The sequence below is a fragment of the Colletotrichum tamarilloi genome (genome assembly GCF_030869305.1).
Source record: "Colletotrichum tamarilloi strain Tom-12 chromosome Unknown Scaffold_125.1, whole genome shotgun sequence".
Lineage (NCBI taxonomy): Eukaryota > Fungi > Ascomycota > Sordariomycetes > Glomerellales > Glomerellaceae > Colletotrichum > Colletotrichum tamarilloi.
In genome coordinates, this window is record NW_026849508.1 from 52,766 (window position 1) to 78,356 (window position 25,591).

Sequence of the window (25,591 nt, forward strand, 5' to 3'; positions counted from 1 at the left end):
GGAAACCAATGCTCTGAAAGGTACTTCTAGACTTTGGTTCAGGTCTCAAGAAGCTAAATACGCACTGTACCTTCCTGGATCTGTGATCAAACCTTGTTTGACTGCTTCGCTTCGCGGACGTCAATACTATTAGTTTACCATGCTTGTAGGAAAGGACGGAACAGCATGCAGATACAATTGAAAAATACAAAGCGCATCCGAAATTCATCAGCCAAAGTAGTTGCACTCAAATTGTAATTAACTTCCAGGAAATGAAATAATCTTAGGATTGGCGAGCTAGCCAGCAGGCTCGCTAATTCAGTTCATCTTTTATAACTAGGTATTCGACTGCATCAAAAACAGTAACAATGAAGTATTCACTCCGGGATCCAAGTTGTAACGGTCCAAAAGCTTCTCAAAGGGGTGTCGGGGAAGCAACGAGAGAGGCCAAAGCAGTTGATGTGAATACATCTCTCAGTTAGCAATCACAGCAAATTCATGGCCCAGAAGTTTGAAAAAGACGGATGCTCTTATTTGATAAGTTTACAAAAAGCAAACGCCTATGCAATGTACCAGCCAGCTACTCCAAGTGGCTTTTGTATTTATACAATGAAAGCTCCACGTGGAGTAGTAAGAAAAGAAACACATCTTCCATCACTAGAAATCGTCCAAACACGCTCCAGATAAAGCCGTTTGCTGAACCAAGTGGTCCAAGTCAAACCCATAAGCCGAATTTGTCATCGTCGAAGTTGTTTTTGTCGCTTAAGCGGAGGTGGGCTCAGCGGAGGGAGCGCCGGAGGGAGCATCGCCACCGAAGCCGGGGAAGTTGCCGCCGAAGCCGCCGGAGGGCTGAGCAGCACCGGGGACCTGGGTAGGGCGAACACCGGAGGGGAGAGCACCGGTGCCGTGGTTCTTGCCCTTGCCCTTGCCCTTACCCTTGCCGGTAGGGCGAGCGCCGCCGGACTGGGTGCCGGTGGGGAAGGGGGTCTCAGCAGCCTGGGCGCCGAAGCCAGCAGCCTCCTCGGAGGAGCCGCGGGTGCGGGTCAGGAAGCCAGAGTGACCACCGAAGCCGGGGAAGTTGCCGCCGAAGCCGCCGGAGGGCTGAGCAGCGCCGGGAACCTGGGTAGGGCGGGCACCGCCGAAGCCAGTGGGGAAGCCACCGGAGGGGAAGCCGGGGAAGCCACCGCCGAAGCCGCCGGAGGGCTTAGCGGCGCCGGGGACCTGGGTAGGGAAGCCGGAGGGGAGGTCGGTAGGGAAGCCAGTGGGGAACTCGGCCTCCTGGTCCTGAGCAAAAGCGCCAGCCGAGAAGGCGGCAAGGATGGTAGCGGCGATAACGTTGGCCTTCATTTTGTCTGAGTTATGAGATTGACTGAGAGGTTGTTTTGTGAGGTGGGAAAGGTTGGTAATGAATGTGGTTCGAAGGAACGAATGAAAGGCTTGGTATCAAGAACGGAAAAAGAAGACTAGCTTCAATGTGTTTGGAATGAAAGTGATGAAGATGGAGTGGGATGGAGAGCAAAAAGAAGACTGGTCTTGGAAGGAGAAAAGCTGCATCTTATATCGATCTCGACGTCTGGGATCCCGGTTGCCATCCGCCACCGATTTGGCTCATGGTTTGCCAGGATGGCGTCAACTTGGTCGAGCAACATGGTGAACTGTTGCGCCATCGGACGACACAGATCGACAAGGGGAGCCGACCCAGCCCGGCGGGATGTGGGCGTTTAGCAGAGCAAGAACCATGTTTGGCGACTTTGGCCCCGGACGAGTTGCCACTATTCGGTAGTTGTCTGCGGCTCAAGGTCCAGCTTGGATAGAAGGGTGGCCCGACTTTCCCGCTTTCGATCAAGACAGAACAGTGGTGAGAAGCATGGGCGCCATATTGCTGTCAATTTCCAACGGGTGGGTTCTCAGGGGTAACAGGAGTTTGGCAACTGTTGGCCTAGCTTTCCGCGGCGGGATCAGGAGGATGGATGCCGCGTGGGTGGGTGGATGGTGCAGATGGATGGGTGGATGCGCGCAGCTCAGCGAGTCGACAGTGCTGATACCAACAACTTGCTCGAGCCTCGAGGGTTCTAGACCAGACCAAGGAGCAACAGATCTTCTCCAGGATGGGAACATGACTGGAGTGTGTGTGGAAGGCTCTGAGTGGTCGGCTTTCGATGTTCAACCCATCACGGCCGTGTGTTTCAAGGAAGACGGGTCCAGGGTCCCCACTGCTCCCTTATTTTCCGACCATGGGGCGTTTGCTGTAAATGAGGGACGTCGTCGTCTTCGTTTCACCTTTACATTTTAGGGCGAGGGGAACGGTGCCGTTGTTCCTAGTTCGGGGGTTTTCACTTGTTTTTTTTAACGGGGATGCAGAGTCCAGAGAGGTGATGGGACGCTGCTTAGTCTCCCTGTCTACCGGGGGCGGACCATGTCTTAGTTACGCGTCATCAGATGGCAGCACGTCGCGCTTAAATGAGGCCAGGGGACATGCCTGCACAGAGACCAGCCTTAAGAAAACAATTTTGGGCGGCAACGTGGGATGGAAACTCCTGGACCTCAGGAGAGTCGCGGCGTTAGGGAACACTCGACTAACTGCAAAGAACGCTTTCGGGAAGTCATGTCCGCATTACTGGCGAATTGCCTTGCCCTGCTTCAACGGCTTGTGACATTGATCGGTGAGACGCCTCCGAGATTGCTTCACTTTTCGTCTGTTGTTGAGCCACATCACCAAATAACCAATTAACCATAACTTCATCCACCTAGGCCCGGAAGTCCGGCTTCGGGAACGCAAGAGCGCTTAAAGCCAAATTGTTTCCACGTCATTGCGTTCAATTTTCCGCTTATCATGGGCAGAGAATAAGACGCGGCCACCAGCCCTGAATTTCGTACCGTGCTTTCTGTGACAACGAGCCTTGCCAAGACTTGTGGACCATGTCAAAATATTCTACTCGAAATTCGCCATCCAATATGGATGAATGGAGATCCATCGTACAAGTCCGAAGCATGAACATGCAGAAAGAATATCACCAAAATTAGTTCAATACTCTGAGCTTGTTTCTATCTTATCACAAATCATAGCTGATCCAGTTCAGTCTGTCTGACTTTTATGTAGCCATGGTCAGCACATCGGATTTCGTAGCAGCTTGACGAAGAACCAAGAACTCCGCCCCTGAAGGATGCATCTTTGTCAGCGGCAACGGGCGGGACGCAGTATCCTCAGCTCGCAAACAACTCGTCCGTGCTTGTTTGACACAGAGAGTTGGCGTCAACAATAGCCGGGTCAAGTGGAGTTGGCAGGGGAGGGTTGGGATGCCTTCGCCTCTTCAGGACAGACCTGCGAGGGGTCCCCTGGTCTTGGACCGAAGTTGGAATTGGAACTTGGTATTGGCCCAGCGAGTTTGCTTCTTTCGTCTGATCCAATGTCTCGCTTTTGTTCATCGCTCTTTCTGTAAAACTGCTTCCAAGAAAACTTCTACGCTGCCCCCCGTATACTTGCATTCTTCCATTTATGCCGAAACCGACAACCTCGGAACTCCAACTTTCGCTCCCTCAACCACAAGAGGTAATCAGAACGGACCTCTCAGGACGTCTAGAACCTCCTTGGCAATCCACGAGTGGGTATGAGTTGTAGGACTGCACGACGTCAGAATGAGAGCTGAAGGCTGGGTAAACGGCAAGTCGGCTCGGAAAAGAAACGAAAAGAAGAGCCCAGCCAAAACTCACTGGTATTCGTCCCAGTATACCCGCCTATCTGGGTCTCCGCAGATCGTCACGTTCGGCGTCTCGCCATATGCACCTTCGAGGCAACTGCCGTACTTTCCCAGTGGGTCAAATCCGTACGCCCGAGGAGAAGCATGGTACTCAAATTCGTCGAAGAGCGGCCGAAGATCAAGGTTGACGGCTCCCGTCTTTGACCTGTCGAGCAGTTCTCCCAGCTGGTCTGTGAAAGTTCGCAACTGGTTCTTTGCTAGATTGTCTTCTAAGTAGAAGCCATACGGAAGTCTAGAGATGTCGGGCGGCGTTAGAGTCAAAACTCTTGCACTTGGGTACGCATCGCGGAGCTGTGCTTCGGCTTGACGAAGAATTTGATACGACTGCGAAGCACTGATATTGGCCTTGAACAGGATATCGTTGGCACCAGCAAACAGGATCAGCAATGGGCTTTCCATTGCCATCGAATCGGACGCTTCGAAGGCTGCCCCTTGAGGATTTATCTTCGCCAAGAACGAGACGACTTGATCAATAACAGAAGGTACAGCGATATCACCCTTTGCGCCTGTGTAGCCATGGATAAGGGCATTCGAAGTCGTTGCACCTCCTACCGCATAGTCGTAAAGGGGCAATGAGAGATTAGCTGCTACATATTCTGCCCAGACGATGCCGTTCGAAAAGCGACCCTTGTAGCTGAATTGGCTGTTACATGAATTGAACTAGAACAGACATAGCGGAAAGGGGTTCACTGACTATTTGTCTGTAGGCCAGGCATTATTCGATACTCGAGCAGCCCCGTTCCCTATAACTCGCAACCCGTCAGTCATGTTCATCCTGAACGCAAGTCCGTCGAATTACCACCGATCGCTTACCGTTGTCGCTGAAAGAGTCACCGAATACTACAATGCTAGAGATGGAAGAGGCTTTGACCTCACGTGGCAACTGCGTTGACGGCAGAACTGCAGCGTAAGCCGTTGCGAGGAACGCAATCCAAATTCCATTACTGAGCATCGTCATGTAGGCCGCTCTATGATTTCAGTTCTTCTTATGGATGTTGGCCAAGCTTTCAGTCGTCTTGATGTACGAATCTTTGGGCCAATGGAGATTCATCAAGAGTTTGCATGTTCCCAGGAGAAGACATGCGACATCAAGGTTCACCCAAGAAAATATCGACCTCAAAGTTTGTCCCGGACTGCCGGATCAATCGAGGCATTGGGCGTACGCGTTCATCATGTTATGACGCGAACTTGGTTGGTAGCGTCACAGGCTCAAGCGTCAAAGAGCATTAATAATGCAGCTTGGATGTATCAGTCCAGCCTACGAGACTGGTATCGCACTAATGCACATAAGCTTACGGCTCGAAAGTAAGCACTTGAGGTGATCTGCTTCACGAGAGAGCTAGTCACAGTTATGCTTGAAGCTCCAGAACCGGGACCAACTGGAATGCAATGTTTCTAAGATTCCCCAACTCTGCACGGGTGCAGCAATACAGCACTCTTTGGCTCAAAATGAGCGTCCAGGTCTGAGACCACGCCTGTGCTTCTGAGGTTCGAAAGCAGTTCTTTTCGGGTTTTCAAGATCTTACATTCGGAGATCTTCTCCGCATTCCCCGTCTCCTGAGTCCCGCAAAGCACACCGCCGGCTCGACTCACCTCTACACATTGCATGATGAAATCGAGAGTACTCCATTTCGCTTGGCGACTGGCAAGATATTAATTACCACAACACTATTGCTCTAGTATTTGTAGTCTCACCCTTTCTTCCCAAAATTTTCTGCCGGACTGCCGCGTTGTACTTGTGAACCCACAAGAGGTCCAGCAACATGCTGGGAAGAAAAACCCCCATGCAAGCTGTCCACATCAACGTGGGGTGCACACAGCGGGACACCAAATCCCCATGGAACTAGATGAGGAGCCCATTTTCGGGAATTTAGGGAATGAGAGCCCAACATCTTTGGAATGAATTCCTGGGGTCCAAATTTGAGTGCGTCCAAGGGCAGATTCTCGATGCGTCCAGAATGTAGCCAAAGTGACTAGAGTCTAGGAACTCGTCTCTCACTCTTGAGATGTCAATGTTCATTGGTGTAAAAAGAAAGCCGGCTTCGCTGGTGCGCTTGTGACAACTGGATCCTATCACAAATTGCCTCATATGCAGCACCCTTTGCGCCAGTTTTCAAGCTCAACCCGCGCCCGCTGGCCAGATTACAGGACCATTGCACCACGGGGTTCCGGCACACCAGAGCCGGTCCCTCCGGGTTGTGGGCGTCCGGGACCGGCCCGCGGATCCTCATTTCGGCCCCCAAACGTCCCCACGAGCGACAAAGCCCTATTCCACCCACAAACACAACATAGTCTCGCATCTCGCTCTCGACCTCATCGATAACAAGCTCAGTTCGAGTTCAACCGCCCTGATGGTCTAGCGGTATGATTCTCCCTTAGGGTCTCCACGACACGTCTGGGAGAGGTCCCAGGTTCGAATCCTGGTTAGGGCCCAATCCTTTTGCATTTCGAGGCAATAAGCTGCATATCACTTCTCTTTTGTCTCGGAGCACTTCCATACACGTCAATTGCTCTTGGAGAAGATTATTTGATACAACTTTTGCTATACTAGCTCTTATCTGTTGAAATTTGTTGGCCCAAGCCAAAGCGGTTTTCACATTCTCTTCCCCAACATGGGTTTGCTCGACTCTACTTGCTCGTAATTTGAGGATACACTACTTCAAACCACTCGCATAGCACCTCAACGTCTTCACTGAAATCCTTTGAATCCTCACTGCGCTCGAAATATCGTTTGTGCCCGTCTCTCCATTCTTGATAATTCCCCTCTCCCTCCGCAAGCGCGAATTCCTCCCTTACATCCCGAAACTTGCATCTCTCAAACGACGTTGTCTTGATGATAGCCCTTGGTTCTCCTCTACCGTCAAGTATAATGGAAAGGTCACCAACTCCCCAATGAAGCGTTTCAGGGATTGGCCAGGTTGTTGTAGATGTTTTCTTGCCCTGAAGCAGAAGATCCAGGAGCTCGTCTTTCAAGGCCGGATTGTCGCCGAAAGCTGTTACATCCTTGGGTGGCGAAAGAGGAATATTGAGCTCAGCGGAGACTTTGGCCATGAAGGTGGCAATATGTGGGCTTGAAGGGTCGATCTCCGACATTGTGGTTGTGTTCTGGCGATAATTTCCAATTGCCTGTGGGTGCTTCCTGCTTATGATTGGCAGTCATTTGGGGACAAAGGTGAGTTTATCAAGAAAAGATTACCCCACTTAATGAATTTAGTCTTTGGTCTCTTGAACCATAACTATTCTTGAGTAAGTATCTCGATTTAGAGAAGGGTTTTTGCCTCCTTCTTAAAGGTGTATTGGCGGCGCTGCTCAGATCGCGCTCTATGTGTTGAGTCTCATCGGGTTAGTTGTGTTTGCCGCATGACTCACCCCGAAATAGTATGAAGACACCTGGCGACATTTCCAGCCACAGAATGGGCTGAGCTGAATGACAGTGCAACGAAATATGGGTCGAGAAAAATAAACAGGGTCTCTCATAACATGAAAGTTTGTATCAATTAAGGCCTCGTTGATGAAGTAGGTAAGATGTGCTCACCTGGGAACAAGCGACGATGTAGTTAATGCGGCAAGTGAAAGAAACAACGAGTTTCGTTGTACGCCGAGTAATTGTAATCACGTCAAGATACTTGTCACGTCAAGGCTGCTTTGGTACCAAAGAATTTTTCCGAGAACACCACTCGGAGTTAAGGTACTCAGAGCCACCTCGCAATGATCAAATGCTGTGCGACACCAACACCAGTACGGATATGCGAGCACATATCACGTATCCGCTGTCGATCGTTACACCGTTACACTACATATACCAAAGAACCAAATTCGACCAACCGACCAACGGCGCAGTTACGATAAGTCAGGTTACCCTCGGAAGCCCTGCACAACCCTTGCTCGCAGATCCAGAAGCCGCCAGATCCCCGCCCAAAGTTCCCACAAAGCACCCGCAACGAACGGCTGGCTTTCTCGACCCGTTTCTGCAAAGCCAAGCCTGAAGAATGGAGAATCCCGATGCAGAGTCCCGCGGGGGCATGCACATATGAAGAAGGCGGCCGACTCTACATCAGTCTTGTTCCTCGGCCTGCGATACCACCGTTGGTCTGAGAGGGGTATTTGATCGTGGAACCAATGATGGCCCTGCCTTTTGTCATTTTACGACCGCGGCATATGTCAATCCTTGACGGGTCCTCCCGTTATACTTATGTATAAGAGAGACGGTGGTTCGGCACTCTTGTCGCTAGAGAGAGCTACGAAGGTGACTTGAGAGAGAACCCGCAGATTCTGCCGGAACATCAGAGAGGAGACCGCTCAAATGGGCTTTTTCGCAGCTTCGGGGGTCGAGAGCCCCATGGCAATGATGTTCCGCCTCTTGGGTCTGGCCGCAGCACTTGGCATCGGCTACGTTTTGGCTCGAATGGTCCAAGAGCGAATGAGGTTTCGCAAGCTTCAGAGACAAGGAGTCGTGAGTTTTCAAGCACACTTGGGAAGCCAGGCTTCTAACACGACATAGCCAATGATGCCTCACTCGCTTCTATTTGGCCACTTGCGCCTACTCATGAAGCTCACCTCGCACTTACCCAAAGACGTACACTTCAACTACTATGCTCAAGCCATCGTCGACAACTGGGAAACGCTCTTCCCCGGCCGGACATCGTGTCCCTCAGCAGTCTATGCCGACATGTGGCCTATGGGTCCTCCGCTAGTTTTCACTGTGCACCCGGAAGCAGCAGGCCACTACATGTTCGACGCCAGCGTGCCGCGTAGTGACTGGACCAAGAAGGCATTGGCCCCGATCACGGAAGCAATGGACCTCGCATGTTTGGTAGGCGAGCCGTGGAAGACGTGGCGCGCGAGGTTCAACCCCAGTTTCAGTAATAAAAACGTTCTCGGCCTTGTTCCCGGAATGTTGGAGGATGTCGAGGTGTTCGCCGATATTATGCGGGAAAAAGCTGGCGTCGACGGCTCTTGGGGTGATGTGTTTCCGCTCGTGGAGACCACGACCAACTTGACCATGGATGTCATCGGCCGAGCGGTGCTTGATATCGAGCTTCATGAGCAGACAAACGGACCTAGCAGATTCAGAAGTGCTCTCATGGACCAGATTTCTAGGGTGATTCTCCATCTTAACATTGTCACCATGTGGAAGTGGTACAGCCCGTGGCGGCTGGCTGCTATCAAAGAGAACAGGGAGACAATGTACAGCGAACTACTACCATCGATCGAGCGATCCCTCAAAGGATCAAAGAAGAAGGAGGTGCTCAAGACCATCATCGACTTGGCGCTGAAGCCCATGTCTGGCGTGGTTAATGTGGACCGGTTATTTTTAGAGACAGTCGTCTCCCAGCTCAAGATCTTCATGTTTGCCGGTTACGATACGACGGCCACGGCCCTTTGCTGGGCGATACACTGCATCGCCAAGAATCCCGAAGTTGGCCAAAAGCTACGGGCTGAACACGACGAAGTCTTGGGCAAAGACCCCGCAGATGCAAGCGCCAAGATCAGAGAGTCGCCGCACTTGCTCAACTCCCTACTCTACACAGGCGGAGTCATCAAAGAAGCACTGCGCTTGTTTCCCGGTCCTCCTGTCATTCGAGACGGACAATCGCATTATCGCATCACCGACAGCATCACAGGAGAGCAGTATCCCACCGGCGGATTCCTCATATGGGACGGGTTACGTTCGCAGTCTCGCAACGAGGAATTATGGCCGAGAGGCAACGAGGTCGTGCCGGAGCGATGGATGACGACAGACCCAGAAGATGAATTGCACCCAAAGAAGCACGGCTGGAGGACCTTTGGACTTGGAAGCCGTGCCTGTATTGGCCAAGAGCTAGCCGTGGTTGAAATGAAGTTGGTCCTGGTCTCCCTCGCGCGCAACTTTGAGATTGACTGCGCCTGGGACGAGTGGGATGCCCTCCAGTAAGTTCCCGAAACCGCACACCTCAACAATTCGTTCCATTATGGGGACCTAAACGCTGACTCTGTGCGCAGCGAGAATACCAGAATCCCCAAAATGTTTGTGGAGGGAGACCGGTGCTACCAGACTGAGAAGGGCACACCGCAGATTTCTGACGGGATGCCGGTTCACGTCAAGCTGCGACAGAAGTCTGACTGAGCGTTTCGAGGTGTGTTGACAACTTGACAGAAGTGACATGCAGGGGTAACAGTTCGGGAAGGTCGGACATCGGTGTCATTGCAACCCCGCCTTGTCCGCCATGGTGAAGCCGCGCGGGGAGAGTATCGGCCTGGTCGAGGACTCAACGTTTGCCCGGCTCCAGCGGAGCCTCAAAGGTTAGCAAGCGACGGAGCGAAGAACATCGGACGGAGAGTCATATGTAGCATTGGCCGGATAAGTCGGAGTTGCGACGAGGACGTAGAAGCTGGAGGTCTGGTTCGTTGCTATCTTGCTGAGCGCTTTGGGAAGAGCTGGGAGTGTCGGACACGGCTTCGTGAGGCCGTCATCTACCAGAAGCCAGCTCGAGAATATGACTTGATGATTTACAATATCTGTGCTCGATCAGATCCGACGGCAGCGTGTTCACTTGTCGTGCCGCTGCTCCATCGCCGGCGTCTTCAAGATCGGCCGGTATGCCAAATGCCTCCCGGGCCCGATCTCGGATGCCCACGAAGCTTCCCGCATTCTTGCGGGCCGTTTTCCCGTTCTTTTAGTTCGGCCTAGGAGCGGTGCTGATGATGAGCACCGACATTACTTATCAGCACAGTTTCGTGTTCATCGAGAGGTGATTCGTCGGACTGTAGACGCGCTTGACTTCGAGTAGGCTCGGCATCAATAGGTTGAATGCCACTATTGGAAGTTTCCTCTTGCTCGGTAACGCGGTAATGCGTCTGGACTCTGTAATGACTGAATCATGTAATGAGACAAAGATGAAGGTGTCTTGTCATGTCATTGTTGAAGTTGAGATGACACTGAAGCGCAGGAAGAAGCGAGAGAGAACAACTTAGATAAGCAGACCTTATTTAGAGTCCACGGCGCCCGATTGGCCTGGTCGCATTTGCCCCGCAGATAGTGGGCTTTTACTTGAGGGATTCGGGGCTTATTTTCAAAAGCGGCCGGCCGATCTTCTTTTGGTATGGTTGCGTGGATGGGAGTAGGTGGCTGATGGTGACACGAGCTGTGTGCAAGGGAGGGTGGTCACTGCGAACCTGGACACGAAGACACGCCGGGAAACTGTGTATTATGCTGCGTTTCTGGTCTCAGGCTCTCTTGTTCGCTTCTGAAACGAACACCGTCGAACGACAACGTCACGCTATGTGGCTCGGGATTCAGTTCCATGGCACATCACCTAGTCCGCCCACCTAGTCGACGCGACGGCGCGGGGACTATTCGTACGCAAGCTCACATTACTTGAGGAGGCTCGTTCCCTGACATCAAACACACCTTACTATCGACTCCCTGTCTCTTCATAGGCCACCTCGCATCTTTACGAGATAGGTGAGAAACGCGTCTCTCAGGGCGCATCTCCACCTCCATCACACAACAACCACACAGCCCTAACAACTCGCTTGCTTGCTTGTTCTTGTGGCGCGCAAATGGCTCGACTCGGGGTAGCAAAGGTTAAGACGGGCTGTGTAACCTGCAAGTGAGTCCAACAGCCCAGCCGCAAGCTCTAAGGCATCATTCATACCTACACGTACGTTAGAGCTAACCAACCTAGAATCCGAAGAGTCAAATGTGATGAAGCACGCCCGGCATGCAACAGGTGCGTCAGCACGGGCCGGAGATGCGATGGCTACGTGACACCGCCAACGGGGACATATTCATGGGCTCAGCTGCTCCGCATCCATCCGCCTCCGACCCAGGCCGCATCGGACGCAGAACTCCGGGCCTTGAGTTTCTTCCGCAAAGTCGTCGCCCCCGTCTTGTCCGGGCCCTTGGATAGTTACTTCTGGACTCATCTTGTCTCTCAGGTCTCTCACCAGGAGCTTGCTGCGAAACATGCCGCATTGGCCATCAGTTCGCTGTACGAGAAGTTCAAGGAGGATCCCCTAGACCGGCATTCGGAGAAGAATTCCTTTGCGGTTGCGCATTACAACGAGGCGATCAAACACCTGCGAACAACAAACAACCAGGAGACGGTCCTATTTGTGTGCATTCTCTTCGTGTGTATCGATATGCTTCGTGGCGAATGCAAGGGTGCCATCGATCATTGCAGGCATGGCATCAACATCCTTAATGGTTCCAGGTCTACATCGCGATTCGTTCGAGAGCACCTCACGCCGGCCTTCTGTCGCCTTGGAGTGTTCCCTTTCTTCTTCGGTGCCCGACCGGAAACGTTCCCGGCCATACCAGAGTCGTATCCAGTTCCAGCACCCCCCTTCTACAACTTAAAGCAGGTTCAAGCAGCGCTGGATCCGTTACTCGTGCGCGCGATTCGCTTTGTACGGGCCGCTGACGAATATCGCCTTGGTGATGAGACGCATCCCAAGCCGGATATGTTAACAATGCAGGAAAGAGATGAGATGGACGAGTTGCTAGATGACTGGGCTGCGGCATTCCAAGCGTACATGGTGCAAAAGTCCCCGAATAATTGCCAGCGCGCCGCCATGCGAGAAGAGCTCGTTGAACGCCTACTTGAGATGAAGTGGCACGTAGGCAAGATTTGGCTCAGCACGTGTTTTTCTCGCGGCGAATTGGTATACGATCTACATCTGGACAAGTTCCAACGGATCATCGAGCTTGGTCGTGAAGTCGAAACTATCTTCCGAGAAATGTGGCAGAGGATCGGACGGGCCAAGTTCACCTTTGAGATGGGTTTCAGCCCACTGCTAGGATTCGTCTTTATCAAGTGCCGGTCCTTGTCACTGCGAATCGCCGCCTTGAGTCTCATGAAGACGATTGCGCACGAGAGGGAGAACCTCTGGGACTTCAACACTGTTCTGGCGTTCGGACGCAAGATTGTCGAGTTTGAGCACGAGCTGGACCTCGGACACGATGAGCATATTACCAATGTCGTCGATGACGGGACGTTACCACCGGAAGGACGGCGAATTAAAGATTCGGCTATGCAAGATGAGGTACGCTTCGTCCACGAGAAGAATGGCGGTATCGCCATGTGGAAGAAGGTCGCTCTCTTGATGAGGGATCACGGAGGGCCTATCACTGTCCAGGAGGAGTGGTTTCGAGTACAATTGAAGCGCAAGCCATGATTATCTAGTTGCTATTTTTTGCCCAGGGCCTGCTTCCCTCCGCACGTCTCTCTCTCGATGACGCTAAACCTCTCGAAGGAAGGCTACGCCTCACACGCGGCCAGGTCTCAAGCTACCGTGCTGACATTGCAGGGGTTCACACTCTACATTGCTATCATCGACAAGCTGCGCCCCTTGAGAGTCTACGATTGGTCGGCTCGCTTCTTTACATAACAGCTGCAAACGTGGGGGGCTGTGCATCGCCAGGCACCGCGATTATCGACATTCACTTACACCAGCGATGAAGGCCTAAGAATCTCACTTATAAAGGCGAGAATGGCGGACTTCGTTGTGAAGATGAAGAAAATTCAACATAATCAAGCTCAATTCTCCTCGTCATTCCACATCTTTCGACACTCATCACGATGCACTTGTCTTGGATCACGTTGGCCGCGGCTGCGACCGCCCTGGCTTTACCATCAGGATCTTCACCCACGCCCACTTTGCCAAATTCTTTGGCAAATCGTCAAGACTCTACTGTAACTTCTTCATCAACATCATCTATTCCGACGGGAGACTTCATCGCGACAAAGTACATCACCATTCCCGGCGTTACGAATAGCTACGTCACAGTCCCAGCAAAGACCATCGATATCGCCATCCCAACGTGTGTCCAGACGATCGAGCCCGATGCCAATGGCTACATCCCACCCGGCGAATGCGGTGCCATCTGGAACTACTACCCTAGCTTCGCGGCTGCGGCGGTGTTTGCGGCTCTCTTCGGCATTTTGACCGTCGTCCACATCTGGCAGGCCGCCAAGCACAAGAAGGTTCGTACGTTTTAGCATTGCTAGTAAGTCGACGTGAGTTGCTCAGTATCTGACTAGCATCTAGAGATGGTGTTGGGTTATTATAATGGCGAGCATTTGGGAGACTCTGGCCTTCATCTTCCGAGCTGCAAGCAGCAAGAATCAGCAGAGTAACGGCATCTACCTCGTTTTTCAGATTTTCATCTTGCTTGCGCCTATCTGTAAGTACAAAGATCTGAGCTGTATTTCCACTGAAAGAAGTCTAACGCTTTCTCAGGGGTAAACGCCTTTGCATACATGACCTTGGGCCGCATGATTTACTTCTTTCACCCCTCGCGCTCTCTCCTCCGCATTCCCGCCGCAACATTCGCCGCGATCTTTGTCGCACTTGACATCATATCATTTGCTGTTCAACTCACTGGAGGCAGCATGGCCGGCCCAACAGCGCCACCCGCGGAACAGATGAAGGCGATTCATATCTACATGGGCGGTATCGGACTCCAAGAGTTCTTCATCCTCATCTTCGTCGCCCTGGCATTGAAGTTCCAGGTCGAGATGCAAAGCCTAGACAAGCTTTCCAGGAAGCAATCCCGCTCCTGGAAACCTCTGCTTTGGGCGCTTTACTTTTCCCTCGGCATGATCTCAGTACGGATCATCTACCGCCTGATTGAGTTTTCTTCGGGCCATGGGATTGACAATGTCTTGATTACACACGAGGCTTACTTCTACGTCTTGGAAGCTTTGCCGATGCTTCTCGCCATTGCGGTCTTCAACGTGGTACATCCGGCTATGATAATGAATGGTGAAGGGTCGGACATGCCCGGGTTTTTTGCAACCATGAAGCATGGGCTGTCTAGGAGGAGGGGAAGGATTCCACTGGGACAGGATCCGGAGGGACACGAGCTTACTAGGAGAAGCCCTAGTCCATGAGATGACAGAGAAGCAAGTGGTCGGGCAAGGAAACAGCAATCAACTAGAGAGAGCTCGGTGATGGGCTTTAGGAGTCTAGGCGTCGATGTTCGAAGCAAGTACCAATGGTTCAGGCTGCATTCACATTGCGGCGTCGGTTCGTTGTGGCTGGGAGCTAAGTGAATGCTGCAGATCGAGACACGTCACTGTGGCAGTGCACGCACAAAGTATATGAGATCAGGTTTTGGGAGGAATGTTCTTCAGTGATTCAGTGTTGGCTTTAAACGCCAAAGGGACACGATAAATATATTCAAAGCATGAAGTACTTCTAAGCTTGATTGCCTCTTTCTTTGCCTCACCCGAAGACTTCGAATCTGTGCAGAAACTCTGCAGTACTACAGCGCCAGAGGAAACCTGATCAGCAGCCCGCTTGGTAACAGACAGGGTCAACTCAGCGTCTCAGCTATCGTAATGCCTTCTCAAGATTCTAGTCCGCCACGGCGGCTTTTCCTCCAGATGTCAGGAGCGCCGGGCGCGGGCAAAAGCACCACAGCAAATCTCCTAGCCCAGCCTCTTGATGCCGTCATCCTCGATCTTGACGTTATCAAGTCCTCTCTCCTCGATAATGGGGTACTATTTGAGCAGGCCGCAAAGCTAGCTTACTCAACGCTCTGGGCGCTCGCCGGCAGCATGCTCATACAGGGCCGCAATCTCATTGTAGACTGCACCTGCAACTACGAAGAAGTAATCACGAGTGGGAGAGCCCTGGCGGAAAAAGTAGATTTTGAGTACTGGTACATCGAGTGCAGACCTCAAGTCGACATTGATATGCTAGATGAGAGATTGCAGAAGAGGGTAGCGATGAGAAGTCAGCGTACGGGGATATATAGTCCTCCGGTTGACAGCAATGCGTGCCAAGGACGAGACGAACAGGAGGCCTTGTTTCGAAGATGGATTGAGAACCCGTACAGACCCGACGGCAACGTGGTTGTCGTCGACACTTCGAAGCATCCAAACGAGTGCCGAGAGCAGGTATTGCAGGCAATGGAAAAGTGACCAAATCCAAAGCAGTCGAGGGGAACGAGGGTGAACTCAGATGACAAGGAGCTGGCCCTAGCAAGTGGACATGATCAGTTGCCATTTCAGATTGTATGTATCCTTGCTCCGTTTATGTCCAAAGGGTAAACCGACAGCACTATGAAATCCCTCCCATGAAGTCTAGTCCATCCATACCAGTCAAACCCATCAAGTACATCTGGTCATCATTCCATGCAAAAGATGGCAGCCAGGCTTCTTCTCCCGTGGGCAATGGCATCAACGTGGTTTCATCAGCTGCCACCCCTTCCGGCGCTGGCATGCCGAAACTCGAGGCTGACATCTCTTGTAACTGGAGAGCTGCTGCTTCTTCCCATGGAGACGAGAGCATGATGTCTGGTGATATCAATGGGCCATGAGCAGGAGCCGGCGGCTGCCCCGACTGCTCCCCCTCGAGGTCGGACTCGTCGCTCGAAGGGCTGCCAACCACCTCAGCAGTCGCCAGCCATTCTGCCCATCGTCCATAGCCCTCTGCCTGTCCTGATGAGGCTTCTTGAGCCTGACTCATCTCTCTTCTCCGAGCCATCACCAACTTGGACCTAGCTTCATTCGTGATGGACTGTAGGGCCTCAACGAAGCGGACTCCCATCTTTGCTGTCGTGTTCCCGAAGCTGGACATCTTGCGGAGACAATCAAGTCCAAAAGCCACCCGCCCCTCGTACCCAGAATCACGGTCCAGGATTCCGGCAAGGAGGACGATAATCGTGGCAATGCTGCATCCTTGGAAGTCTGTGAAGGAGAACCGCGCCATATTGCCCCCGCGACAAAGGCCCTCGAAAAGTTCCAGCATCTTCTTGGCTGCTTTGATGCATGCTTCTGAGGACTGCTCTACGTCTCTAGGCACATCGGATTGACCGGCGGTTGCGTGGAAAATCGTTTGCAGACGAGCGCGGACAACAGTCACCACGGAGACCTTGCCCATGTCGATCCAGGCGAAGTAGTAGTTGAGGTGCAGGTGGAAAACGGCGCGATAGCTGGATGACTTTGGATCGACATTTTGTAGCTTGAGTGATGACGGGAGCCCCTTTTTCCATGCCTTTAGAGATATTTGGGCATCTGTGGGACGTCTTAAAGCTCCTGTGTGCGAATGGTTGGTATTCGACCATCCTCTGCTGGTAACATTAGCCTTGGGGCATTGTTTAGGACTACTCAAGTCAACTGACCCAGGCTCTGAAAGCTTGTCAATGATTCTGACGAACGCTGCGTTTGCTATTTGATGCTGTAAGTTGTCAAACTTCTGAGACGCGTCCCGTGAAGTTGGTTTCGGCAGACCCGCTGTGATGATCTCCTGGTCTACGGATCGCGGTCGATTGAGCTTGATGGTGACCGTTCTATCGCTGTTAGCGCAAGTCTCGAGGCATGGTGCAGCAGAAGGAGACATACCTTTCAAGGGAGTAAATCGACCACCAGAGCCTCCGTCTGGTTTCCTTCTCGTCCTCGGTCAAAGAGGGGTCGTCAGGTTCTTGGTGGAGCCCAATAGCCAGAGCCTTTCGCAGTGCTAATCCCATGTACACATAGGAGGCACTGATGGCGCTAGCCGGCATCAAGTAGACGCCCAAGATGAACGTCGCCTGTACTGACTTGAGGCAAGGCCGGTCTAGTAAATCAGAGATCAAAATACGAGCCTGATTGTAGAATATCCGGCCGGGATCAACGCTCCGATCTTCCGTCGAGGCTGCACTGCTCAGGTCTTCCGGTCTCGCCAGCGCTGTCCACTGGCTCCCTAGCGCGAAGACTGCCAAGACAAGACAAACAAAACCGGAATCTTCTCTCAAAGTCGACTGTTCGTCATTGTAAAGTTGATCGAGTTCTGCCATGAAGTGGCTCTGGTCAAGGTAGAAGAAAATATCGGTCCCGTAAGCGATGCAAACCGACACCAGAAAGTCGGCGACACCGCGCGGGGGAAAGCTCTTCACTGCTCTCTTGATGCGCCTACGCTCGGCAGGATCAGCTGGAGGTGTATCCGATATTCGAGGCTGCAGGCTTGCTAGATCCTGATCTCCCGATGGTGGCTGTGAGTCGAGACAAAAGGCATCCCGTAGACGGGATAGGAAGCGCGGCCACATGAAGGCTTCTGAAGGCGCGCTATCTGCGGGAGAGAACTCGTCGTTCATGCTTTGACCCAAAGGTGTATTGAGAGTAAAAGAGACATCGTTGTTTGTCCGATTCGACTCTCGCTCTGGAATGCCGATAGATCTTGTGCCCGCGGTTATTGAAGTTATTGTCGAAGTCGAGGCTTCATGTTCTTCACCAGCTGGGCTACGCTCCCGTTCGAAGCGGCATGGATGAGATCCCTCAGTACATCGCACACATACACCAGAAGGAGTCTCGATACATTTGTTCTTGCGTGCCTTACATCGATCACACGCCCGGGGTGCCCGCTTTCGAATTGCATCCGGGACTCTACGGCGGCGGCGGCGGCGCTCTGCGGGAGACTCCATTGGCGGAAGTGTCGCTTTCATATGACGAACATGGAATCGTCATGATGGATGAGAGTCTATTTGGTCTTCGAGACTCGGATAACTCTGGGATGAGCGTTCAGTGCTGGGAGGAAGTTGGTGTGGAAGAAAGAAAGATGTCTGAAGCAAGATGGTTCTTGGGGTCTCTCCGCATTTCGGACGCTTTGCCGATAAGAACAAACCCCACTGTGGCGGCAGGGATCACGCGTCAAGGTTAAGCTGTTCGGCGATGTGAAAGGAAGAACATGTTCACCTCGCCTCACCTCATTTAGGAGAGTACCATTGTGTTTCCAACCCCGTCCCATCCCGTCGGTATTGGAGAGGGATTCCGACTTTTCCTGTCACTGGCCTTTCTCGCGAATGAAGCCTGCCGGTCACGCGTTAGGGCATAAGTTCCATGGACTTTACGAGGTTACCTCGACGCGTCGCTGACTCTGCTATGCTCAGCTGATTGTACGTCATGGTTTCTATTGCCTTTTTTTTCCCATCTCATTACGCAGTTTCCTTGATTTCTGCGGTTCTATGAGCTGCTCCTCTTCTCCTAAGTATCTCCAAATATTCCAAGTTTCAAACAGATCTCACAACGCCGGCTTGATTCTGACGGGTACTGTGGCATCCTCGACCAGACCGCTCCATCTGCTCTTGTATATCCTGCCTTCTTTTAAGACACCAAACACGTGAGCCTCGGGGTCATCAAATATGGATACATTCTCGACAGGGTTGGCGTCTGTGATGAGAAGATCTGCCTCGAAGCCCTCCTTAATCTGACCCAGCGAATCCTGTCTGCCGGCCATCTTTGCGGCATTGAGCGTCGCACTCTGCAGCACAGCTAGCGATGGGACAGCTCTGCTTCTCAACGAGAACTCAAACGACTGCGCTGCTCCGAGCGGCCCAAGAAGGTCTGTACCGAAGCAAATGGTCACACCGGCGTCGTACGCAGTCTTGAGCGCCACCAACCCGGCATTGAGCACCTCCTCGTTCTTCGACATGGATTCGGGCGGCAAATAGCCCTTCCACTTCGGCGACGCCATCTGAGCGTATGTGATGAGGGTGGGAGTAAGATAGACGCCCTTCTCCGCCATGAGCTTCGCCGTAGGAGCATCGACAAAGTTGCCGTGCTCAATCCCCCGCACACCGTTATCGATACAATGCCGGATAGCTTTCGTTGTGTATGCGTGGGCTGTGACGTAGGTGCCCGCGTTCGAGGCACATTCGACCATGGCTCGGATCTCAGCGCCGGTGAATTGGAGGTGGTCGATTCTATCGGTTGGTGTCGAAACACCGCCGGAGCCCATGATCTTGATAAAGTCGGCTCCGCCGCGGATCTCTTCTCGGACGGCGGTCATGCACTCCGGTACGCCGTTGCATAGCCTTCCGAGCCCGTTTGTTGACCCGCCGCAGCACTCGGAGTGATCGTGAACACCACGGATGTCCCCATGGCCACCCGCTTGCGACAGGGCATGTCCCGCGATGAAGAGCCTCGGGCCAGGAAAGACACCGTCGTTGATGGCTTCCTTCAGTGCCTGCTGCGCACCGCCGCAGTCTCGCACACTCGTGAACCCGCGGTGTAGCATCTGTGCGGCAACGTATGGTTGGCGAAGAAGTGAGACATCGTTGGCGTTGCCGAATGCTTTAGAAAGGTCGCCGAATCCAGGGACCGCGACGAAGTGGACGTGTGAGTCGATGAGGCCCGGGCAGATGAACTTGCCGGAGCAGTCAATCACCTCGAAGCCTTGTTCCACAGAGGTCTTGATTGCTGAGTCTGTCGAGTCGGTGATTGTGTCTATGTAGCCATCTTTGAGCTGAATCGCCGCGTTGGGGCGCAGGCTGCCGTCTGTCACGTCGACGATGGTGGCGTTGGTGAGGACGTATCGTCGGACGGGGCTACGGAGCCAGGGCTTCAAGTCGGCTTCGGTGACCATGGTGAATGTCAGAAGACTTCTGAAAGGTTAGGTTGTCTACGCCAAGCTTGGAATGGAGGCGGAGGTGAGGGGAAAGTCAAAAAAAGGAGCGAAGAGTTTACAAATGCTGAATCCCAGTGCCTGCAACTCGGATATCTGCTCACTCTTTTCCACAGATGTTTATTTATCCGATTGGCTTCATTTCACGGCACTTCGTCATACTGCAATTATCAACCACTTACATTTGACATTACTAGACTTATCGGTAGCGTGGCAGTCTATCATCGGGAACCTGGTTAGCACAAAGCCATGTTGCCGATACCCGCGTCGGGTATCTGTCACGAACCTCCTTTGTCGTCGGCAACATGGCTCGCCCCACCTCCGGTATCACCGCTATCTTCACTAGTCACATCCAATCGAAGGGATTTCTGGAGAATGTCCTGATATGCATCTCTTAGTGCGGGGGATGGAAACATAACCCCGGGTCGACAGATGACATGCCATGCGACATGTGGAGACGACGAACTCGTGGATCTTAAAACCGGCACTTCTGCCGTTCTCCGAGAGGGTGGGATTTCTAGAGAGACAGTCGACGAAGGCTGTTTTGACTTTGACTTCAGACTTTCCAAACGAGCACTGGCAACAATGGCCTCGTCCGGCGAAACCAAGATCGATGCGATGACCAAGCAACAAGGAGGCGACGTCCCTTCAGAAGCAATGAAGGAGAAGACTGGACAAATTGTTGATCTTGCGGATGGCTATACCCCTGAAGAGGAAAAGGAAGTTCTCCGCAAGATCGACCTGGCCATCCTGCCAATGGTGAGTAACTAATTTTAGCAACCATGACTGATGAACAACTCGACTGATTTGCTTGTCTAGATGTGCTTCGTCTTTTTTCTGCAATACTTGGACAAGCAAAGTCTTAGTTACGCCAGTGTAAGCTGCCTATGTTCTGGAACCATCAAATGTTGCCCCAACTTCAAGCTGCTAACCACAAGATGATAGGTGTTCGGCCTCATCACCGACCTGAACCTGACTAGCACGCAATACTCGTGGTGTTCATCTATCTTCTACGTTGGTAAGTACATCTGCGATGCTCCCCGAGCTATCCAGTTTCTAACCATCGCGGAACAGGTCAGCTGGTATCGGAATATCCTTTCATCTACTTGATGAGCAGATTCCACCTTACCAAGTTTGTCGGAGTCACCGTGTAAGTCTATCCCTTTCTGCAATCTCTTTATACAGCTGCTGACAACCCCTTTCGCAGCGTCATCTGGGGCATTATCTGCATGTGTCTCGCGGCCCCGCACAACTACGCCGGCTTTGCTGCCGTTCGATTCCTACTAGGCTTCGCCGAAGGGGCCGTCTCTCCCGCCTTCATCACAATCACAAGTATCTGGTACCGAAGCAACGAGCATGCCCTCCGAACAGCGTAAGATCTCCCAAAGCCGACGTACATACCGTGTTATTGATAATGGATAGGCTTTGGATCACCATGAACGGCGTCGCTCAGATCTGCGGTTCCCTCCTGATGTACGGCATCGCCAAGAACACCCACGCCCTCGCCCCTTGGAGAGTGTTGTTCCTCGTCTGTGGTGCAATTACCTCTTTTGCCGGAGTTCTCTTCTACCTCTTCATGCCGAATGGCCCCAAAGATGCGTGGTTCTTGAACGAGCGCCAGAAACAAGTACTGTCTATGCGCATGGCCAAGGACCGTGAAGGTGGCGACAAGACCTCCTTTTCTATGACGCAGCTCAAGGAGGCTGTATTTGATATCAGAACCTGGTTCGTGTTCTGGTTCGGTGTTCTGGTCACCATGCAGTCTCCGGTCCTTACGGTTGGTCTCATCTATATCTCAAAATCGCGATAACAGCTGACCATGGATGCTCCAGTTCGCTTCACTTGTTATCAATAGCATTGGCTACGACAAGTACCAGACCATGCTATACACTGCTCCATCTGGTATGTCGTCGGATTACATTGACTAAGATTCGTATCTAATATCGTTTTATAGGCGCCGTTCAGATTGGGATGCTGTGGATTGGTGTCTGCGGCTGCATGCTCTTCCCCAAGCAACGAAGTCTGGTGGCTCTCGTCCTCATCCTGCCGCCCCTCATTGGCAACGTACTTCTTATGAAACTGTCCACCAATGCCGGGTGGGGTATGATTGCTGCATCTTGGATCGTAAGTCAAACATTCTCGACACTGTGTCCTGACATCTTACTGACCTTGTATGCTCAGGCATCGTGCATTACCGCCGTATGGTCGATCCTTCTCTCCCTTACGGCATCAAACGTGAAGGGAAACACAAAACGCGCCATCGTCAACGCAATGTTCTTCGTTGGGTACTGCGCAGGATGCATCGGCGCACCTCAGCTTTGGACCAAGAAGCCGCGCTATTTCAACGGCGTTGTCACAGCTATCGTCACGTGGTGCTTGCTGTTTGTCGAGATTGTCGTGTACAGATGGCTCTGTGCAAAGGACAACAAGAAGAGAGATGCTGCTCAATCTGATGGCCAGAACATCCAGAGCCAGGATGAGGTCGTCTTGGATGCAGGTGGTGCTCCTGAGAGTGACTTGACAGATAAACAGGACAAACTCTTCAGATACAGTATCTAAGTGCGCGATGGCATAAGGGAACTAAGTAGACACAGAGGTGATCTGGCAAGAATGGTTTTGGGAGAATATAGCTACTCCGCTGTTTCATGGCTCTTTAGTAAAGCAAATGTTTAACCCCTATTCAATGGTTGATCATTGTTCAATGATCACAAAGGCCCATGAAGCACTCTTCTTTACAACACCATTAGGTGAACGTTAAACATGGATTTCATGTGACTGGATTCCACAACAAACTAGAGAACATATATACATTTAAACAAATGGAATTATGAATGGCGAAAATGTTACCCGATCTTGTAGAACTCGCGATCCTTTGTTGTTGTCACGGGAACCACGACTGGTGTGGTGTGTAGGTCACTCTAGATATCCCTTCTACGCATGTCTGCTGTACTCTCTGCGCAGCTTCGGACCGACCTGTGTCTGCAATCAGCGATATGGCAAATCATTTTGCAGACTTGTGGCGACTTACCTTGTATAGTATGAAAGGGATAGGGATGAACAGAAGCGACAAAAATCCCAGAAGCGAACTCGCCCGTGCAACCCCCAATTTGGTAAACATTCCGTTTGCGGACAACGGGGACCCCACACCAAAGACGCTTCTGAAAAAATCACTGCCCGCAAGGACTGAAGCTGCAACATTCGGATAAGCGTCTGGCAAGTAGTTTACGACCGAGTTGAACAACAAGAACGACCCGATACTGAACCACGCGGAGCCGATGATGGGCATAATCCAGTGGACATCTGGTATTGATGACCAACCGAATCAAAAGGGGCAGATGGAGATGGCGAAACCGCCGATGAGACCAGGGGCTCCAAGGGTGCCAGAATACGTTCTGAGACCTCAATGATTGCGGAGGTTCAGTTTTATGTTATTAAGAATTGACACTTGAGGTGGCAGAATGGGATATGAAGGAGAATTTCTACGCAGCCGTCAATGGCACTGTCATGTATCATATGAGCCACGACGATGCATATATGTTTATTAGATGACAGCTAGAGGCGTTGGATGCCTCAGATGGGCTGTTAATTCCTAGCAACATATCCGTGTCAAACTAGAACTACTCGACCTTGCTATGTTGGCTCACTTGAGGACAAAAGCAATAACCCAGCCGGACTTTTACCCTCAATTGGTGAGATACGCTGTCTCCATGTAAGTGCTGCATCCGCTCTGCAGAAGATCCAGATATTTGCTACAACTAAGCGCCGCCAAGCTACGTTGGTGCCAACATACGATAAACCTCAGAAATCCCGCTTCCTGGGATGGTATTATCTGAAGGCCTCCTGTACCTCGTTTGAATCCCCTCAGTTGTGTCAGAAAACAGTTGCAGCGCGTGCAGGTATCATCATGTCCGGCTCAATTAGTGAGGTCGAGGCACAACCCGTCCAGCCAACCGCGGCATCTACGGCAGACGTCCCATCAACATCAGCCGACATCGAAGTTGACAACGAAGTAAGAGTGATCAGGGCTCGTATCTTGAAGTTCTATAATAATCTGCCGTAACTGATGCGTTTCTTGTGAACAGAACGATGCCTCGACCATGGATGATCGCATGTGAGTCCAGTCCTAATCCTGAAACCGTCAATTACAGGTTCGTTCCAAGCAGGACTAATGGGAATTTGAACCAGGTCTTTTTATACTGCCTCTCTGTTTTCATCAATGGTGGATTATCCGACTGAATGTGGTCGAACTTATCACGCGTTTCGAGCTGGCTGTGAGTAGCATTAGCTGATCCGTGTCGTCCCCATTGTGAGCGACATATCTGGTAACTACATACACAGCCTATAAGTTCCCAAATGGCGAGGTAAAGTTTTCACAAAATCAACTTCTTAAAGCTAGAGTCACTGATTGCAATATTCTTTATAGAGAGAATCTGATAGACTCGGATCAACGCATACCGTGATGGTCAAGATCATTGGCAACACGCTCTTCCTTGCACCATTCGACGAAACTAAGACGCATCGCATACTAGACATAGGCACCGGGACCGGTAGTTGGATGCTTCTATGTGACCCCAATGCTCGTGAACGAGACTGATAATGTCATTGTAGGGGCAACCGAGATGGGAGATTTCTTCCCTAATGCCGAGGTAACCGGAATTGATTTGAGTCCCATTCAGCCGTCTTGGGTACCTCCAAACGTCAAGGTCGAGGTCGACGACGTCGAAAGCCCCTAGGTAGGGAACAAGAAGTACACCTTCATCTTCAGCCGTTACATGGCTGGCTCTATCGCGGACTGGCAACTGTACATCAGCCGAATTTTTAAGTGAGCGGTCCTTTAACCATCTGCACTTGAAAGATGAATAGTAACAATGAGACTATTTAGGAACCTGACGCCTGGCGGCTGGGCGGAGTTCCAAGACTGGAGTCTGATGCTAGACTCAGACGATGGGTCCCTCAACAGTACCCAGACACACCGATGAGCCACCCTATTCATGGAAGCCTGCGCAAATCTTGGACGAGATGGAGCTCCTGGATCAAGTTTGAATGCATGGGTGAGAGACCTCGGCTTTCAAAACGTCGAGCATCGACACTACAAGATTCCCATCGGGCCTTGGGCAAAGGATCCTTCGCTCAAGGACATTGGCATGGGCAACCTTATCCAGATGCTCGAAGGGCTTGACGCCTTTACCCTGAAGCTATTTTTCACCGCACTGGATTGGACTAGGGAGGAGGTGCTTGTGTTGCTCTCGCAGGTCCGCCAGGAGATGAAGGCCTGCGAGACTCACGTCTACCTGCACTTGTGAGTCTCACTGAAATGCCCCCCTTGCCTGTTGCACTTGAGAAGAAAAGATTGGTTCTGACAAGTTTTACAGTCATGTTGTCTACGAGCAGAAGCTTGAGCAACGGGAATAAAAAGGGGCCGCTCAGTGTACGTTATGATAATAGCTGCTACTAAGAATAGAGTGCTTTAGCTCCTCTGTCCT

At 51.8% G+C, this 25,591-nt stretch overlaps 12 protein-coding genes across 12 annotated transcripts; 6 read left to right on the forward strand and 6 right to left on the reverse strand.

The window, feature by feature from the left end:
* Window positions 1-741: 741 nt before the first annotated feature.
* Window positions 742-1,326, reverse strand: CTAM01_14524 (uncharacterized protein; the record flags this gene model as incomplete). Its single annotated transcript, XM_060530523.1, has 1 exon — window positions 742-1,326. One exon carries the CDS (start codon window positions 1,324-1,326, stop codon window positions 742-744), a length of 585 nt encoding a protein of 194 aa, XP_060374902.1.
* A 2,207-nt stretch (window positions 1,327-3,533) lies between these two features.
* Window positions 3,534-4,695, reverse strand: CTAM01_14525 (GDSL-like Lipase/Acylhydrolase; the record flags this gene model as incomplete). The annotated part of the gene is made up of 4 exons (XM_060530524.1): window positions 3,534-3,600; window positions 3,691-4,371; window positions 4,432-4,480; window positions 4,551-4,695. The coding sequence occupies 4 exons, from the start codon at window positions 4,693-4,695 to the stop codon at window positions 3,534-3,536; spliced, it is 942 nt and encodes a 313-aa protein (XP_060374903.1).
* Window positions 4,696-6,365: 1,670 nt separating this feature from the next.
* Window positions 6,366-6,830, reverse strand: CTAM01_14526 (uncharacterized protein; the record flags this gene model as incomplete). Its single annotated transcript, XM_060530525.1, has 1 exon — window positions 6,366-6,830. One exon carries the CDS (start codon window positions 6,828-6,830, stop codon window positions 6,366-6,368), a length of 465 nt encoding a protein of 154 aa, XP_060374904.1.
* Window positions 6,831-8,040: 1,210 nt separating this feature from the next.
* CTAM01_14527 (cytochrome P450 4V3) lies at window positions 8,041-9,843 on the forward strand (the record flags this gene model as incomplete). Its single annotated transcript, XM_060530526.1, has 3 exons — window positions 8,041-8,190; window positions 8,239-9,647; window positions 9,720-9,843. The coding sequence occupies 3 exons, from the start codon at window positions 8,041-8,043 to the stop codon at window positions 9,841-9,843; spliced, it is 1,683 nt and encodes a 560-aa protein (XP_060374905.1).
* Window positions 9,844-11,279: 1,436 nt separating this feature from the next.
* CTAM01_14528 (C6 zinc finger protein) lies at window positions 11,280-12,896 on the forward strand (the record flags this gene model as incomplete). The annotated part of the gene is made up of 2 exons (XM_060530527.1): window positions 11,280-11,329; window positions 11,405-12,896. The coding sequence occupies 2 exons, from the start codon at window positions 11,280-11,282 to the stop codon at window positions 12,894-12,896; spliced, it is 1,542 nt and encodes a 513-aa protein (XP_060374906.1).
* A 404-nt stretch (window positions 12,897-13,300) lies between these two features.
* Window positions 13,301-15,649, forward strand: CTAM01_14529 (RTA1 domain-containing protein; the record flags this gene model as incomplete). Its single annotated transcript, XM_060530528.1, has 4 exons — window positions 13,301-13,705; window positions 13,770-13,905; window positions 13,962-14,461; window positions 14,987-15,649. The coding sequence occupies 4 exons, from the start codon at window positions 13,301-13,303 to the stop codon at window positions 15,647-15,649; spliced, it is 1,704 nt and encodes a 567-aa protein (XP_060374907.1).
* Window positions 15,650-15,788: 139 nt separating this feature from the next.
* Window positions 15,789-18,150, reverse strand: CTAM01_14530 (Zn(2)-Cys(6) binuclear cluster domain containing transcription factor; the record flags this gene model as incomplete). The annotated part of the gene is made up of 2 exons (XM_060530529.1): window positions 15,789-17,019; window positions 17,072-18,150. The coding sequence occupies 2 exons, from the start codon at window positions 18,148-18,150 to the stop codon at window positions 15,789-15,791; spliced, it is 2,310 nt and encodes a 769-aa protein (XP_060374908.1).
* Window positions 18,151-18,725: 575 nt separating this feature from the next.
* CTAM01_14531 (amidohydrolase) lies at window positions 18,726-20,069 on the reverse strand (the record flags this gene model as incomplete). The annotated part of the gene is made up of 1 exon (XM_060530530.1): window positions 18,726-20,069. The coding sequence occupies one exon, from the start codon at window positions 20,067-20,069 to the stop codon at window positions 18,726-18,728; it is 1,344 nt and encodes a 447-aa protein (XP_060374909.1).
* Window positions 20,070-20,693: 624 nt separating this feature from the next.
* On the forward strand, window positions 20,694-22,667 carry CTAM01_14532 (major facilitator superfamily transporter; the record flags this gene model as incomplete). The annotated part of the gene is made up of 9 exons (XM_060530531.1): window positions 20,694-20,867; window positions 20,928-20,984; window positions 21,054-21,126; window positions 21,183-21,258; window positions 21,316-21,480; window positions 21,531-21,885; window positions 21,941-22,010; window positions 22,063-22,232; window positions 22,290-22,667. The coding sequence occupies 9 exons, from the start codon at window positions 20,694-20,696 to the stop codon at window positions 22,665-22,667; spliced, it is 1,518 nt and encodes a 505-aa protein (XP_060374910.1).
* Window positions 22,668-23,132: 465 nt separating this feature from the next.
* Window positions 23,133-23,306, reverse strand: CTAM01_14533 (uncharacterized protein; the record flags this gene model as incomplete). Its single annotated transcript, XM_060530532.1, has 1 exon — window positions 23,133-23,306. The coding sequence occupies one exon, from the start codon at window positions 23,304-23,306 to the stop codon at window positions 23,133-23,135; it is 174 nt and encodes a 57-aa protein (XP_060374911.1).
* A 706-nt stretch (window positions 23,307-24,012) lies between these two features.
* Window positions 24,013-24,841, forward strand: CTAM01_14534 (methyltransferase domain-containing protein; the record flags this gene model as incomplete). Its single annotated transcript, XM_060530533.1, has 4 exons — window positions 24,013-24,117; window positions 24,191-24,219; window positions 24,546-24,655; window positions 24,717-24,841. 4 exons carry the CDS (start codon window positions 24,013-24,015, stop codon window positions 24,839-24,841), a joined length of 369 nt encoding a protein of 122 aa, XP_060374912.1.
* Window positions 24,842-25,099: 258 nt separating this feature from the next.
* On the forward strand, window positions 25,100-25,520 carry CTAM01_14535 (methyltransferase domain-containing protein; the record flags this gene model as incomplete). Its single annotated transcript, XM_060530534.1, has 2 exons — window positions 25,100-25,407; window positions 25,481-25,520. The coding sequence occupies 2 exons, from the start codon at window positions 25,100-25,102 to the stop codon at window positions 25,518-25,520; spliced, it is 348 nt and encodes a 115-aa protein (XP_060374913.1).
* Between the last annotated feature and the right edge of the window lie 71 nt (window positions 25,521-25,591).